The sequence below is a fragment of the Buteo buteo genome, chromosome 6 (genome assembly GCF_964188355.1).
Source record: "Buteo buteo chromosome 6, bButBut1.hap1.1, whole genome shotgun sequence".
Lineage (NCBI taxonomy): Eukaryota > Metazoa > Chordata > Aves > Accipitriformes > Accipitridae > Buteo > Buteo buteo.
In genome coordinates, this window is record NC_134176.1 from 25874992 (window position 1) to 25892928 (window position 17937).

Genomic DNA, 17937 nt, shown 5'->3' on the forward strand with positions numbered 1-17937 from the left:
ATCTTCATCTAGAAACAGCTGCAGTAAAACACAGACAATCAATTCAAAACAGAAGGTGCTATGAGAAATTGTCTCCTGTTATGCAAGATACTCTAAGCTGGAGGTCCCAATTCCATCACCCACATTATGGGCTATTCTAATTTAAGAAAAATACATGACCATTAAAATACATGGTAAATCCAACATAATTTCCAGGAAGGGAAAAGGAAAATCTGGACTGAAGGAAGGGGTTCTCATCAAAGGCTCTTACCCTACCAAGAAGAAACTAGAATACGCTTCCTTTTCCTTCCAAGCCTTCAATAGGATGCAGCATTTGTGAGATGTCCTTACAGTAATGACAAAAATTGTATGAAAACAGCCACCCCTCTCTACATTTAAGCTATTTCCTTTCACATACTCAAAAATGCAATAATAAATAAAACTCTGTCCAAAACAAGAACAGTCCTATCACAAATTTTATTGCAATTTAAGTCCTACCTTGAAAACAAAAAACAAATAAGAAATGATATTCACATGAAAAAGCAAAGTAGCCCTCTTTGCTTCCTATGCACACACAAGTTTGTGACTTTATGAACAGATTCCGTGCTGTTCACTAAATCCTTGTGGATCAGGAATATTCTTTGTAGGACAACAAAGTCATCCTAAGGGTGACTAGACTGAGATTTGCCAGGATCCCACCAAATGAACAGGATTTCTTACATATTTATCCCTCCCCCATTCAGAAAGGGAGTGCAAGAAAATTCCAGCTCAGCAGGGACACAGAGCCATCGCAGGTTGTGTGATAACAGCTTGCCACCTGCTTTTCGCAAGTTGTCTTTGCGAAGTGCAAGGGGCACTGAATAGTAACATTGCCTGTGGTGATAGGAATGCACTGAACAGCTCAGTATGCAAAAGCACTTACTGGTACACAGTGCTCTTCACAAAGGGCATTGCAGAATGCTTTCCAGACTGTGTCAGAAGTGCTAGGAGAGGAAATATTAGTGCGTGTGTTGCAGGAGGAACATAAGCACTTGCCATCACAATAAAGGAATGTATAAGCAAATACAGGTACAATGCTGCTCATAGCAAAAAGAAAAAAAAAAGGGGGGAGTGTGTGGAGGGGTGAAGGAAAAAAAAAAAAAGAAAACTTAGCAGCAGTCAGACTAGAAGGAACATCTCTTTGCAAGAACAGCAAGGGTTAACAGTGGCATACAAGCTCTGGTCCAGTCAAGATAGGGTCAAATGATGTGCAGTGAAAGTTTCAAGTCCTCAATCCCCCAGAGCTTGTTTGCTAATTACATTTGCAATTACAAACATGACAAATATATTATTATACAGTGCGTTCCACCTTGAGCAGGCATGTTTCTCCTCACGGACAGTCACTGCCAGCAGCCAGAATCTCAAGCACTGGAAGAATCAAAGTGCACTGTGCTCCAGCTGCAAGGATCATTTTGTGGGCATCTCTATTGCTCTGAAGAGACAGGGCAAAGCTTAAGAGAAAGGCAGCATAGCAAGGATGGAAACAAACGCAAAGAACAAGTTACTACAATTTAATTCCTAAGAAGTAAAACTAACCAGGTCAATAGCTATTACTAATAAATAATACTAAATTACATTCTGTTCCCGATGACAGACACAAAGCACTTTACACGTGCAAGCTACATAGAGATGATTACATTCACAACTCAAATGCAGCCGATACTGGGAAGGCACAAAGAAATCAAGATTTTCCTTTTTTTGGCAAGGTCGCCATAGCTGAGTACTGCTAATATCTTCTTTGTTAAGTCCCTTCGCTACACAACCAACCATCTGATTCATAGTTTGCCGTGGAAGCGCTGATCTTTCCCTTTTTTCCCCCCAGTTTCTATAGCAGCATTACCTAGGAACCTCACTGCTGGGTACTGGACAGATGCTAAATTTACTTGTGCACACTGCACAAACTAAAAATTCTGTTGTGCTCCCTGGCTGTAAAGTTACTGTTAGTAGCTCCATGGAATAAAGAATAGGTCTGGCTGGGAAGAATCTCCCAGTCTCTGCAATCTACAGTGGAATCGCTGCCGTGCAACACTAGCTGCCGCTATGATCCCCAACTCCTAAACCGAGGACCGCATATTAGAAGGAGAAGTTGGGAAAAGGATTTTGGCTTTTATATCCAAGATTTGTCACCATCATTTTCTACTTTTACATTTCTTTCCTTAATTAAATCTCTCTTAGACATTTTACACTCTTCAGAGAAATTCCACCGTGCTCCCAACAGAACCTGTAAAGTTCATCCAGTCTCACGTTTAAACCTTTTACCTCCTCCCTTCTTCCGTTCTCTAAGAGAGTTTGTATCCTTTGAGCCCTGGAAAATTTAGTAAAGAGACCCAGTGACACAGTGGACAAAACTTCTTATTGAACTGAAATTACTTGAAGAATACGGGTGTTTTCAGGCAACATGAAATTCAGAGCAGTAGTAACAGTGCAGAAACGGGGCTGGGAAATAACAGTGGAAAGGAAGGGACACGGAGAGTAGAGCAACGTTCTCCTGGAGAGGAAGAAAACGGGATGTGAAATCTCTGTCACAGCAACTTTCTCTGATGCAATCTCTCCAAAGACTTTCCCCTCTCAGGCTAAATGCAATATTTATTGATCACTTCAAATCAATACAATGAAAAAAATCCTATTTTTTTAAATATATTGATCTTACCATATTTCTCAATAATTGATAATTATTAGATCATCTTTACTTTTACAAGTGGAATTGGAAGAGGAGGGAAAAGTTAATACAAATACTTTAAAGGTACCAATTTCCTCATCAGCCTTGTGCTCAATAAGCTTAGTGTATCAAGACCCCATTCTATGATGGGAACCTCGTCAGGAACCCAGTAACTAGGCCACTTCCCTTACAGAGGTTTTTCAATTTATTCTGTCAATAAAACAAACAAATCCTCCCTATCCCAGACTTTCAGAGATACTCAGAGCAGACAGTTGCATTCAGCTTCTCTGACTCAGATTTCCTCCCATTCACGGAATATGGAGATTTCCAGTAAGCTCTGAAATCAAGTCACATTTCCTCAGTCTGTGCATTAGAGTCAGTGACAACAACTTTGTTAATTCTCTGCCACAGGGTCTGGAATCTGCTCCTTCATTGACTTAAAATTCCAATGTTAAACCTTTCTATCTCTCTATCAAATATATCACTTATTCTTTTCAACTTTTTCCTTCTGTTCATAAAATAATTTTCATTTTATCAGATCAATGACTCACGTGTGTTTCTTGTACATCAGAGGAAACAGTGTAAGAGACAGCATCTGGCAGGATGCCCTCATTTGCCAATGATTTTTATTTTCCCTTCATGATGGTTCCTTGGTCAGTTTCTGTCTGTCATGTAGAATATTAATTAGAAACAGAGATGGTAGTTTTGCAGTCCTATCAACATTTCTAGTTGCAACTATAACTAGGCAGAAAAAAATTCTCTGGGATGTGGAAGTTAATATAGAAAAGTAAAAATGCCGTATTTCGCTCTCCCTTGAAACAGCCTTAGGTTTGCATATGAGAGAGACGCAACACCAGTATTAGGTATGACCATATATATGTATGTGCATATACCTACACATAAATATTTATAGATGCATGCATGTTTGTGTGTGAATATAAATCACATCTTTTATATGTCAGAATATACATTTGTGGTGTCTGCACATGCATTCCCTTCCCGCTGTACTGCAGACAGACGTTGTCAGTACAGTGTAACTAATGTATTCTTGCCATATGCCCTCACCTGAGAGACAAACTGCAGGTACAAATTGTTGTCTTTGTTAGTTTCCCAATTCAAACTCATAAAAAAGCTTTTTCCTTGGACATGCATCCCCTACCCCAGGAAAAATTTTCTCAGAGGTCAGTACCAAAAGGTAGTAAGCTGTTGCTAAAGAGTGGATTCCTATGCAAGAAATTAAATACATACGCTGCCTTAGGACACACACACAGATGGTCAAAATTAGGAAGAAATTTCTTACTCTCCCTGAAAGATCCTGCACTGAGGGAAATCACACAACCCGCTGACCAGAACTTCCGCAGGTTCCTGGTGTAATCGCTCAGATCAACACACACAGGCAAAGGAAAGAGAACTTTCACTGCTTAAGGAAGACAAATCCAAAACCTGAAGAGTGGGATTAGGGACAACGAATTCCTTTGCTTAGTTTTTGTTCAGACTCTTCTTGGGTCTGACTGTTAGAAAAATTAAGTTCTCCTTAAACTCCAAGGTGAAGGGAGTCACCTCTTCTCTCCCTTTTTCTTGTTCATTCTCTCTCTCTCAATAATTGTGAGGTGAAATACAGTTTCCAGGTAACTGTATGGATCATGTATTGAGTGACCACATCCACTTCTCTTACTATATTCTACTCTTCCTCCTATTTTTTCCTATAGCTTAACAAGCAACTAAACAAGAAGAGGCAGTTTGCAATATTTTTAAGTTCACTCTTAATTTAAGGCTTAATTTGACAAAAATTGCTGTCCACATAATTAAAAGCAGTATTTTTTTTCAAAAAGGAAAATAACTATTAAAATCTTTCAACAGCTAGCAGTAGGAAGAGTAAATCAGTACAACACGGATAATATGCTCACACAGCTAGGTAGCGATACAGACACAAATGCAATACCTGTATTTACATTATACGTTCACAATATAATTGTGTTACAGTGCGAGAAAAAAATGGCTAAAGGGATATATATTGGGCCAACTTTTATCCTCAGCTACAGGAATGCAATCTGAAGTCTAACCTTAACAAAACCAGAATGTAAATCAAATCAGTACTTGACACACTGCACATATACCTTTAAATATACCGTATTTTTAAGGCTTCTCACATCTACTCCTTCTCTCAATAACTTTTTCCAGACTTAGCCATACTTCCCTGCATCGTTGTACTCCTTTAATTAAAAAAAAAGAAAATTAAAAAAAGAGATTGAAAAATAGAGGTTGAGATATTTTAAATTGTATTTCTCTGTCTCTCTTCCCCAACCTCAACAATGTTAAAGAGAAGATTAGTTGGCACACAGAACCAAGGCAAGTACTTCTCCAAACAAAGAGCTCTCCAACAGTTTCTCATCTCAAAAAGCAGCATTCTCAGTCTACTGTAAAGCCGTAGGGGCTCAGTGGCACTTCCCCCAGGGCCACCTTCATCTGTCTACTCAGCGGCTAAAGAGTTGTGAATATGGGTAAGGTGCACTTGACATTATTGAGAGCTGACTGAGAGCCCATGGAAAAGTAAAAGGAGTGAACAGTAATACAAGACGCAGATTACTTCTTACTATTTTCATGTTATTTGAGTTCCCTTTCTCAATTCCAAAAGTGGAAAAAATAAAAGGAAAAAGTTAAGAGATAATAGAGTTAAGTGATGAAGATCTAGCTTTTGATTGTGGCATTTTGTTCTTTTGTAACAAAGGTAAATGCACTTTCTATTTTTTGCCTTAATATTAAAAGACTCCCAGCAGCATACAGAATACATTTCCCTTAAGAAACTGTTTGTTTATTTTTAATTCAAAATGGAGCAGCCACAAGTGAAGCACCAGTGGGGAAAAGAAAATCACATGGGTTAGATTATTAATTTCTATTAACAATACTAAGTCTCATTTTAATGAAACTGCTGGAAGCAGGGGATTAAGGAAAGAAGAAATGAGTGTAAGGACAGATGGAATATCAGGAAACAAGAGACAGAAAGACAAATAAAAGACAGTTGTAATGGGGAAAGAGGGGTAAGTATCATTGCAGGCTTTTTGTTTGGTTTTAATTGTTTTAATTTTACCAAATACAATGTATTATTAAAACAAAAGCAATGAAATAGGCAAAATTACTTCACGCCCACCTCTGATGACACCACAGAACCTGCGTAGGTGACACACAGATTAACATGCAAACACACAAAAGAGGACTCCGCTCAGGGTGAGATTTACCGGAGAGGCGAAATGTATTTAAAATTAATTGTTCCAGTCAGCCGGTTGCAAACGCTGAGAAGATTTTGCCTTGTTTCCTAACTTCCCCAAAAAGGATCAAACCAAACTTGACATGCTGAAGTGATTTTAAACACAGCATTACCAGGCACAGCCCACTTTGGAATACAAAGAGCAGTAGCAGGTGCTAAGGTATCAGCCACCGGTCCCAGCTCGGGATGTCTGCTTGCCAGCCCTCCGGCTCACGCCACTCTTTCCCCGGGCAGGCTATCCAAAGAGTAAGCTGTGGGAAACTAAATTTCCATAGGGCATTGCAGGTGAGAAACGGACTTTTTTTATCAGAGACAGTGCTTCAGCGGATCTACTCTGTGTAATTTTATATCCACATCTCTTCAGAGACACCTAGTAATTCATCTCATACAAATCCTAGCGCAGACGGAAAGTAAAACTGCGCAGAAAGGACTGCCAGTGCTCAGTGTTAGCTGTCTGTTCCTAGGAGATGAAGCGTTAGAGGGAGAAGTTACAAGGCAAGAAAGAAGCACGCCAGCGCACCGACCGACCCCCCGAAGGGCTCCTCCGCGCACTCTGCCGCACCTGCCCGCGCGGAGGTGCGCGTCGCCCTGCCGGCCGCCGGCCGCTCGCACGCACCCGCACACGCGGTGCCCCGAGGGGGCGGGAGGCCGGCGGCTCCGCGGCAGGGAGGCAGCGGGACTGCGGGGTCGCTGCCCCGTCCCACCCGCAGCGGGACGCAGCGCCGGTCCCAGCCCGCCCCCGGCCCGCCCGGTCCCGCCGCCGCACACTCACTGGTTGTGGTAGCCGAGCGGGTCGGAGATGCACAGCTCGGAAATGTCCATCAGTCCAGTTTGAGCATTCCCGGTGGGAGGAGAAAAAAAAGAAGAAAGAAAGAAAGAAAAAAGAAAGAAGGAAAGAAAGAAAAAAGAAAGAGAAAAAAAGGAAAGAGAGAAAAAGCAGGAGAGAACAACTAAACTGCAGCGGGCAGGGAGGGCGGGGAGCCCCGGGAAGAGGAGCTGGCCCGAGCCCGGCCGGGGGGCAGAGGCGGCGGGGCGGGCGGCGGGGAGGCAGCGCCGCGCCGCTCCGCTCCCGCACCCGCGTGCGGACACACTGACGGCGGCAGGAGGCGGGCGGCGGGCGGCGCGCAGGACACGGCCACGGGGGATTTCGCCGCCCCGAGCCCCGCTGTAGCTTTAACGCCGGGAGACGGATGAGGACGGCAGGGCGGCTATTGGCTCCCGCGCAGGGGCTGGGCTTGGAGCGCGGCTGGGGGAGGCACGGCCGGGGGGGGGCCGCCGGACCCGGACCCGGCACCGCAGCGCGCCCGGCAGCGCGGCGCGGCCCAGGCGAGCGCCGCGCCCCCCCTCCGTCGTCCCCCCCCCGCCCCGGGCCAGGCGGCGGGGCGTCCCGGGCCGGGGCCGGAGGAGTGGGGGCCGCGCGGCCCCGGCCCCGCACGGAGCCGGGCGGGCCGCAAGCCGGGCTGGCCCCGGCACGGCAGCTGGGGCGACGGGGCCGCCGGCAGCGCGCGACGCGAAATCGCAGCTCCAGCCCGGTCCCACCACGGGAACGATCCGGCGGCAGCGCCGGCTCCCCTTCCCTCCTACTGATCCGCCTCTCGTGGGCAGCGGCCGCAGAGTTTAGGGCTAAGCAAAACCCCGAGGTGAAGGGTGCCCCACGGACTATTTACATCTGCTCGCGCCCCGCACGGGCACGCCGGGGGGCGTCTGCCCACCCAGACAGCAGTCGACACGCACAGCACGCACACCGGCGCCCCACTCTGCACACGCGTGTCACAGGCACCGTTACACGCAAACACAGGACTCCACATACGCGCACAGGGTGCACATGCACAGACCCGCGTCTCGCGCTGACACAGCCTAATCGCTGTGCTCAGATGTCTACTTTCCCAAACACATGCAAACTCTAACGCCCGCACGCAGAAGAGTGCCCGAGTCCCATTTCAAAGCAGTGTGATTCAGGTGTCACTTCAGTGCAGCTTATGAAACCGCACTGGAATAAATCCTGGCACGTGAGATCAGAATCAGACACTCAGGATAACAGCGCATGTTCCCAGGCACAAGAACCATAGCTGTAGACCCTCAGAAGTCTTCACAAACATCAAAACTGGCACACACAACTAGCTAGCCTCCTGAAAGACACGTTTTCAAAGCTCTGCATACGTACTGGCTGCTGTAAGTCAGTGTGCGTTCACAATTGCCACACACATTTTCGCACTCATACAATTCCACTGCATATTTACAGCAACGTACCAATACCTATCTGAAGATCCCTCTCCATATAAGCACGCGAGCCACGCGGGCACATGCCTAGCACACGCAGCCTTGCACTGAAAGCCTGACTCACACAAAGGTGCCCTACAAGGTCTATTTGTCCCTTGTTACCTACTCTCCACCTTCCAAACTGCACTCAAGCAAACCTCTCTTGTCTCTCTCCTGTGCTTCTACTTCATGTTTAGATGTCCACTGCTCACATGTATAAAAATATCCTTAACAGATAAACAAGAACTAGAGGCCTTTTTAAAAGGAAATACACACAAACACACCTGGATAAAAGCTTCATTCTCTTATGGCAGGCAAACAAAAACAAAAAAGTAGAAGCTAAGAGGATATGCCTTAATAGAAATCTAATTTGAGGCAAGAGGGTACAACACTGGGAGAAGCAAAGGGCAGACCAGAGCTTTTCAGATGAGGGGGGTGATACAGCATAGAAGAAAATGCAGGCTGGTTCAGGTATAAACATGGCAATAAAGACTGACTAAATTAGGCTACAACTTTTCATGCAATCAGTATTTGTAGAAACTTGAGAATATTCAAAAAAGAGGAATGACCAAATTCGCAGCCAGTGTAAACTCTCCTTGCTTTACTGAAGTCTATCAGTGCAACTTCCTCACTACCTCCTCTACCAGAGATCTTAGCAAATGTCATACAAACTAATGGTATGCCCTACCGTGTCCCCAGCCTGTGTGGGGACAAGCTGTGTGATTCTGATCAACTATCCTTAAGACAGGACAGCCTAAGGATGACAAAACAGAGGTCTTTTATGGTGGAAGGTACACATGAAGATGGCACAGAAAACAGGTTAGTTTAGAAAATGGGAAGCAGAATTAAGAGTACAGCAGGATCTGATTACCTGAATGTTGCAGGTGGCAAAATTTAGATTATCCATCTTTCTAGGAAGCAGAATTAATACAAATGGAACATATGCGTATACACATTTGTACACTTACATGATATATCAGCACAGCAGAAACCCTAAGACGCTTTAAATGTTGAAGAGACAGAATACAAGAGCTTTAGTAGGGCATTAGCATTAGTGGGGCCCAAGATTTTAAACAAGGAATCTCACCGACCACATCAGAGAACACCTGACCCAAGCAGAGGTAAGAAGGATGAAACCAGCACCAGTGTGTTTCCAAAAGAAATCTGAGGTCAGAGAGGGACTCACTGATGACCTAGTTGCCCCATAAAGAAGATTCCTGATGCACAGTAGCAAGAGAGGCTGGAGGAGGCACACAGGGTCAGGGCCGAGGCAGGCTACAGTTCAAGAGCAGTCAGAGTGTTTGCAGTGAGCTGATTTTGATGGAAAACAATTTTCTCCAGAAAGATGCACCCTGGCTGGATCCTGACTGTGCAGAGATTAGCTCTGGTGTGGGTTCTCAATGAATGGGAGACCAGTGTGGGAATGGCCTGGCAGTCAGGTCCTACTCTCCCAATAGCTGATGTTTTAATTTTGCACTTTTAACTTTTATCCAGGCTGAGGTGAGGCAAGCAGGGAGCCATGAGATTGCCTGGCACAAGGTCCACAGGGCTGAATTAACTGATATAGACAGTACAATGGTGGGTTTGTACTCTGGAAATGGGCTGCTGCTGACAGAGGACTGCCTGGGTAAGGTGGGTATTTACAGAGTGGTGCAGAAATGTAACATTCATCTCTTCTGACCCAGTGCAAATGGACAAATGGAGCTTCCCCTGCCTTAAGCAGCTGTGCAGAGGCCTGGCTCTTCCCTTCTGAGAAGGATAGGAAGGAATAGTCTCTGCTGGCTGGGCCTGATCTGGCAACCTGAATACCCCAAGAAAGATGACAAGAGTCCTGTAGGCTGATTTTGGAACTTCAGGAGGCTTCACCTTCTTTTGCACACAGTGCTTGCTGAGCTCTTCTCACAGCTTTAGCCAAATCCTCTTCCCCCCAAAGAATAAAGAAGGAAACACTGATCTCAACATGGCCAGCCTTCCAATATGTGTGTTTTTTTAAAAAAGTACCAGGACGAGGTTAGAAAAGACTATAAGATTAAGCTAGCAGATCTGCAAACCAAAACCCTCAATTTGGGCAAGTACAAGGCAGAACTGCACATGCAACAGCAGCACTAGCTTGCCCTGTGAGCACAGCCTTTGTTTGCAATCCTGACCAAATCCTGCCCCGGAACTCTCTCCTGGAACCCTGCTCCTCTCTCACTGCAGGAGGGGCAGGAACAGTCCTGGCCACTCAGTCTGTGGCCTCTGAGCACAGCATACCCACAGGTGCTCTAGTAAGTGCTACCCATTGGGATGACTTTCATAAGGCAGCCTCTGGCTTTTGAGGTCACTGGTTCTCCTCACACCTGGTCCAAATGCAGAGCAACGACTTTCTATCAATGTTAGCCTCGGACAGAGCACAATTGGAGTGCTATAGGCTGATGGAGCAATAGCCAGTATCAGTTCTTTGAGACATGTAACTCTCCTACCCAGAAAAAGAGCAAGAATTGCGAAGACATGTCTCTACTTTTACCGGCTCTTCCAAGAGATGACGGGTAGAGTCTTTCTTTGGAGACTTTTCCCCCATTCTTTAATGAGTAATCTGTTTTTGATAGATTAATTTTTTACTTTTTTTTTTAAACTTTTATCATGGAATAATGATCAACTTTCCAGCAAGCTGACTGATTGACTGACAGAAATTTCATTTGGTCTAATATTAGAGTAACCTGCAAATCATGCCAAACAAACTTGATTTCTCTTGTTGATAAGTCTAGTTTTTTGTGAATAAGGAAAATGCAGCAGAGGGAGAGATCTAGTTACTTTTGGGGGTTTGGGATTTTTTTCCCTTTTATGAAGGCCCTACTATTTTATTCTCACAAAGGAAGTCAGTGAAGTGGTATCTGCATGGGGCAAAACCCATACATAATAATTAGGAGACCTAAGCTGGGCAGAACAGACTTGTGTACACACATTCTTATCTTGCCTGCTAGGGAAAGAGGAGTTCAATGACAACAGACCTTTCCCAGCCCCTTTCTCATTTAAGGAAATAACAGTTACAGAGGGGTTATTGTGACGAATGTGGAAGACAACCCTTCCACATTTTGAGGCCAATAGTACTGCTTGGACTTCACACAAGTCACTGTGTTGCATGCCCTGATCGCTCTGCTTTGCAAGGCTAGTAACCCTGGAGAGAAACTTAGGTCCCTTGAGCACAGGTCCCTGATCACTGGTAGGCTTTCACCTCTTCCACACTCCCTTCCACAGCAAACAGCTATCCCAGATACACTCTAGCCATGAGGACAAAACAGCCTTCTTCATTTTGGGCTCTATTCTGTTTTCCCTTACTACACCCAAACAAAACAGTTTGCTCTCCCCACCAAAGGCAATGTCTTGTTTTCTACCAAACTCCAATAGATTTTTTCAAAAAAACCCTAATTGGCTTTATGAACAATCTGCTTCCATCTAAAAGGTATCACCACCATCACCACTGAAGCTCAACATCTATTTAAGCAGGAAATAGTTTTCACACTGTAATTTTTAAATAACTGCCCATCTGAACATCCTTAGACATGCTTCAAGCATTACCTAGTCTTTAAAACATCTATGTTATAATTCTCAACCTATAGACTGCCAAATCGTATCATAAAGAGGTCACGTGGCTTGCCCCAGATCAATCTGAGGATATCTGTAGCAGAGCAGGTCTGAATACAAGTGTCTTAACCCTTACTGTCCCTGCTTTGAATGAGAATTCTCTGTCCCCCAAATGTGACGTTTCATTAAGTTCTGTGCTTAGATACAACAATGTTAGGAGTCCTGAGATTGGATATAAAGTCAAACAGCATCTTTTCACCTTTAGCTTTCCTACCTTGGTACACTAGCTTCAAGTATTGTATTGCGAAAGGCCAAGGAGGGAAGTCAGGAGAACAGGGGATGCTTGTTCATTCCTCTAATCTGGGAAGATGATTTCCTGCTTCTCTCTCCAAGCCCATGCACTCCAAGCCCATGCATTCTAATCACCTCAGGACCCTAATATTCACAGTACCAACTTACTCACTGAACTGATCAAAAGAAATACGTGTCTTCTTAGGAGAACTAACAGTTACTTACTGTTATGCTGCAAGCAAAGAATTGAAACATTTTGGGCATGTGCATCGATAATGCCAAATGTCTCAACCCAGAAAAAGAGTGGGGCCTAAAGAACTGAAATGCTTCAGAGTTACTACTGTTAGAGAGCATGCCTACTGAGGGCTAGGCAGTGAAGATGGAGGGTAGTTTTTCCAAGTCTGTGATGGAAACAGGAACTTAAACACATACAAGATAACTTACCTTCCAGCAACAGCAATGAGGTGGCTGCAGTGGCCCAGACTTTACAGTTTTAATACTATGATGTGACAAAAACCAGTGGGTAAGTGTGCAATTTCCTCTTAGCTGGGTTCTCTGAGTACGTAACAGTCCTTTTGGAAAGTGATGTGGGTAGTTATAAAGCAGCAAAGCAGTGAAAGGACTTTTCCATCCAGGGAAGAAGGGGATGAAGGGATGAAGAAAGCAAGGATTAAAGACCTTCCTTTCCCTGCAGGAACCTCCATCTGGCCTCATCTGGGCACAGTCAATAGAAGACTATTGACTTCACCAGGTCAGCCAGGCCAAATACAGAGGAGCTCACCGACAGTGGATCTATGCAAAAGTACTTAACAGTGAGATGAACCTGCAGGTCCCAAGTGACCTTAGGAAACCTGATACACAACAGTCTAGTAAAAGCAGGGATCATCAGATGATCAGGACTGTTCTCCTGGTCACCTTCTCCAGCCTCAGAATATTCCAGTTTCTAACAGTAAGGGGCTACAGGTTTCAGCCAGAGCCAGACATGACAGAGGCCACCTTCCTTCTGACATGCTGTATCAGCAGCACAACAAGTGCAAGTCTTCTCTGCTCTGGATCTCCAAACAGCTCGGTTAAGTACACAACCATTTTGAAGATTTGTTCTGTACTAACTTTAGTGTTTGAACAACCATACAGATTTTTTTTACAACTCTCTCCTGAGTTTATTTATTACTTGAACTACATTTATTTCACTTTCTGGACAAGAGCAAATTGGTGTGACAGATTATTTGATTAGACAGCTTTGCCAACAAACCCTATCCCAAGCTTCTTAACATACTTTTAATTTCTGAGTTCCATCAACTGTATCTCATTCAGACACCTGCAGTAAAACACGTTAGGAAATCACTGCTCCGTCTACAAGTCATTAACATTCAAACACTATGCCTACAGACCATGAATGATCATGGTTTTGTAGTACTTTTTCAAACAAGAAATGGAAAAAGAACAAGAAAAACAATCCTTGCCTATAACAAAAAACATCATTTAGAAGAGGCAGGGCAACTCAGGACCATATAAACATGTCTGCTTTAGCTACACAATATATGCATATATAGTATCAAGAAGGTAGCCAGTCACAAGGAGACAGATGCTGGCTACCAAAAAAACAAAGCTTTTCTATGCCAAGGAAAGGAGAAGCTTCGCTAGCTCAGTCCTACTTCTGTTATGCAGCCTTGTTTACTCCAAAAGATGGCAATCTCTCTCATGTGTGGAAGTACAAATCCCTAGATGTCTTTGAAAAGGTCTTATTGACGTGAATTCCAAGTCTTTAAGTTTCTCAGAGATCCAGGCACAGAGGCAGTTGTGGGCAGCAGTAAAGCCTTCTCCTGATGAACCTGAACATGCATCACTGGATTTCAGCAAAAATGCCTTCATCCTTCAAAGTCATGTGTTGCCAGCTTTGCCGTTTCTGTGGCAGCATTAGGAAAGATTACTTTTCAGTATCATTGTAAAGGCAAACTCAGATCTCAGTCCCATGTGGTCTGAGGGTGACTTTGGTGCTGCAGCCTCCTAGCAACAGGTCCCCTTGGTCTCCACAGTGCTTACAAAGGAAAATCCAGTTTTGGTCTTTTGCTCATCTCTTGAATACCTTTATTTTAGTGATGATCAAAGACTACCGATGCTTCCCCTCTCTGCTCGTTTGTTGAACATACCAAACTTCCATTAAATATTTACAGTCAGCTGAACTCAGCAGTACTCGATGCATCTTTTAGACCTTGCCCCTCAACATTTGGCAGTATTTCATAACTCATGTGGTCAGCAACTCAGCACAGGGTAGGCTTTTATGACTTCCAGAAGTTGTTGCTACCAGGTTTGTCCTGGGAACCATACAAGCTGGGGACAGCACTTCTCCTTGTTAAACCCACTGCTTTTTCAGAGTAACAAGAAGTTAGACAGAAGCAGGATAGAAGGAAGATGGTAAGAGAGAAAGACTGTCACTGCCTCCAATACAGAGGTCTGCCAAACAGCCAATGACATGGTACCCAGGATGGCCCTGCCTTGCTTCTGAGGGAGAAGGTACCAGGCAAGAGTACCTTGACAGACCAATTTGTTTCCAGGGGCTCATATAATGAGGAGAGTTATTAAACTGATTGGTCAAGCACAATGGTTAAAACAAACAAAAAAATGTATGTCATTAGCCTTGATTACCCAACAATCATTTGGGTTGAATCAGCCCGTTTGGCATTATAACCCAAGGCATGACAGCTGTGTTCCACCCAGCTACACTACTGCCTCTTCCAAAGGCACTGTGGGGCACTGTCATTGGCCTGCAACAAGGCCTGCACAAGGCTGTGCTAGTACACATCACATGGGATACCTGAGCAGCACTGTAAGGATGTTTAGAACATGCCTTGCACATCCTACTACCCAGCAGGTACGTTCTGCCTGTGGAGGCAGTATTAATACTTCCAGAAATACAGAATACTTCTGCATAGACAAACCCAGATGACACCCATCAGATGAGCAATAAATAGCTCCAGGGGTTGCACTAGGATACAAACCAAGCACCTTTAGATTTGACTATACACTTGCTATGTAAAGACCACTTTTTTTTTTTTGAGCTACTACAGTTCATATATACAAACAAGAGCACCAATATAAGCCCTAAATATTTGGCAAGCTATCAAATACCCATTAATGAGATGCTGTAGGTCAGCTGAACAGACAAGTGAGAGCCTGCACTCCTAACTTACGTTCCCAAACTTTTACCTACACACTGTGGGACAAAGGATAAGCACTCAGATGTCTCAGCGATTAGCTCTCCCAACAGTAAAACATATCCAAAAAAGTGCAGTGTCTTAGAGTGGTGTAAGAGTTATTAAATGTTTGTGGGATGTCCATGAGCATCACATGTGTCCAATGCTCTCAAGCAAGAGTCAATGCTAGCTGCAGTACCCAGTGAAGTGCCCTGCAGAGGTTTGTCAGAATAAGGCATGGGGCAGCCTGGTAGAACCAGTAAACTGTAGCTTCACCTGCACTGCTATACTATTTCACCTCAGCCAAAACTCTTGACACAATACAAATACCCCCCAAACCCCTCTCTCTAAAAGAAGAAATTCTTCCTCCAAAAATAGGAGGAGAAGCTGGGTCATCAGGTGAGGGTGAAATTGGTTTAAAAGCCATTAAGAAGAAAGCAACCCAGGCATTCAGGAGCAATCACAGCTCCTTGGGCTGATCAGGAGAGACAGAGGAAATTATTTATTTATGGACTTCCTGCTCTCCCTGAGTGGGCGCCTCCACTAGGGAAGCTTTAAGAGGAGTGGGGAGCAGGAGGCAGGTGCTGCTTGGAATCCTCCAGAGGTTTTCCTGGTCTGGGTCTCAGGAGAATTAAACACAGTTCATGCTCAAAGCATGCAGGAGCCATCAACTTGTCTTTCTCAGAGAAGGAAAGGCCAGAAAGAGTATCACACAGGTCTCTGCTGGGATGGAGCACATCGAGAGCCCCAGGCACCCAGATTTGCCATGCAAGCTTTGCACAGCTTACAGTAAGATCCCTTCAGAGCAATAGTACTTGAGTACACAGCCATTTCTCTCTTCTCGTCGTTCAGCTGCTTCCCTTTAAACACAGATCAAGTGTCTCTAGGGACTCAGCAAGCATTTAACAGACCTGCCTGATGGAAGGACCTCCAATGAGAAAACCAAGACCTGAAACTCCCCATAGACATCCTCAATTCAATCCACAGCTGATAAAGCAACCCTGAAGTTACATGCAACCAGATCCTAACTGCACAGAAAGCATGTCAGTCTAGTCTGTATCCAAAGCTCATCTAAACATTCTGAACTTAAGGGGGAGGGAAGGACTAGCAGATTAAACGGGAGGAAATATGTGAATTGAAAAAGTCAGCATGGAAATATAGAATTCTTGATATCATATCAATAATTCCTTTTCAAGATACAGTAGTGTCTTTCTTGATGCAATTTCTTATTGCTTCCCAAAATTGGAGGATAAAGCGGAGTTATTCCCTAAAATCACAGAGTTTCCTTCAGTATTCAGAGGTGACACTTCACCACTCACTGAAAAAGAGCTGTAAAGACAGACACATCTGCCCAGTCAGACAGATCTGGCAACTATCCTCTTATTCTGGCTTTGGTCAGAGGGCCACAAAGGGTAACCAGGGCTTGGCAACTACCCAATGCCACCAGAATTTTTCGCTGGAAGATGCTACAGAAGAGTAGTGTTACAAGAGGGTCACTGATGGGGACTGAACAGATTATGTGAGTGGTACAGCCTGCACTGTGTCAATTTGTGTCTCCCTGCAATCCGTTACTGATGAGATGCCAGAGATTGAGATGAAAAGGGCAGGAGCAGACAGTGAACTACTGCTTTAGACACATCTTATTCAGCATTCCCAGTTTATTCCTGCTCTGCCTCTGCTAGTATATCTTGCATTACTCCCCAGCAATGATATTCTTCCTCAATTCTGGTCTCAAATCAGTACATTGTTTTGTGCCATTCAAGCTACTGCAAAACCTGTTGTGGTAGCAAAATAACTCATTAATGCATAAAGTGCTTTGGGAAACCTTTGAAAAGGAAAGGACTGAAGAACAAGAGAGTATCATCTTCATCAAGATCAGTGATCCAAGGTAGCCTCAACATCAAAAGGGCACAAAGTCTAACAGCGAGAGTGTTTCAGTAAGTCGTAAGTCAGACTGCCTCCTCCCCAGTCTGCTCCTTCCCACACATAAACTGATTCCTGCTACTTGTAAATATATAAAAACAGTTTTGTTCTCCCAGTCTATGTTCCTCCAGGTGAAGGGCAATATAAAAAGGATCCCTTTTCCATTCAATGAAGCAGGTCTTATTTGGTGTCTCAAAGGAAACTTCCTTTGCTGCCCATTCAGAGACAGGTTACATTTTTAGGGTTTGTGTAACCTTTGTTTCCCACTCTGGGAAGAACATCATTAGGCTCTGATAGCTACTTAGCCTTGACAGAGCAGTGCTCCAGAGAGGGTTGCATCCCCCAGAGAGCTAGAGCACAGACAACCCAGGGCTCTCTGGGGAGCTGTTCTGCTTTGACTATTGACTTGTGGCTTGAGAATCTTTACAGGGCCAAACCAAATACACTGCTAGTTCATAAGTGCTGGGGTTATTCATTTGTGTGCTTTAACACACATTGTTTGGGAAATTCAATTCATCCCTTAATTTGCTAAATACAGCTTTAGGTTCTAAAATTCTCCAAAGTCTGCAGTGTCCTTTGCCCCTTCATGCTCATTTGCCTTTTTTATTTCCCTTCCAACTTGCCAAAAGAAAAAAAAGTCCATTTTGATTCTGTTCCTGGCCAGTCGACCTTGCTTTCAGAGCCTGGCACACCAACTTTCCCTGCCACAATGGTCAGGCTACAAAAACAAAAGGAGAACATTTGCTTCCTTGTGAAACGCTTCC

General features: G+C 44.3%; 1 protein-coding gene across 2 annotated transcripts in view; it reads right to left on the bottom strand.

Moving 5' to 3' along the window:
* Nucleotides 1-17937, bottom strand: part of ESRRB (estrogen related receptor beta) — a 134198-nt gene that overhangs the window by 82745 nt on the left and 33516 nt on the right. Inside the window, exon 1 of one of the 2 annotated variants that reach the window (XM_075030121.1) lies at nucleotides 6715-7061. The exons of the other annotated variant lie outside the window; for it this stretch is intronic. Coding sequence (XP_074886222.1) covers nucleotides 6715-6764 — 50 coding nt within the window. The 5' untranslated portion in view covers nucleotides 6765-7061. Of the gene's footprint in view, nucleotides 1-6714; nucleotides 7062-17937 lie in introns of those variants that run through there. 2 annotated transcript variants of the gene reach the window in all.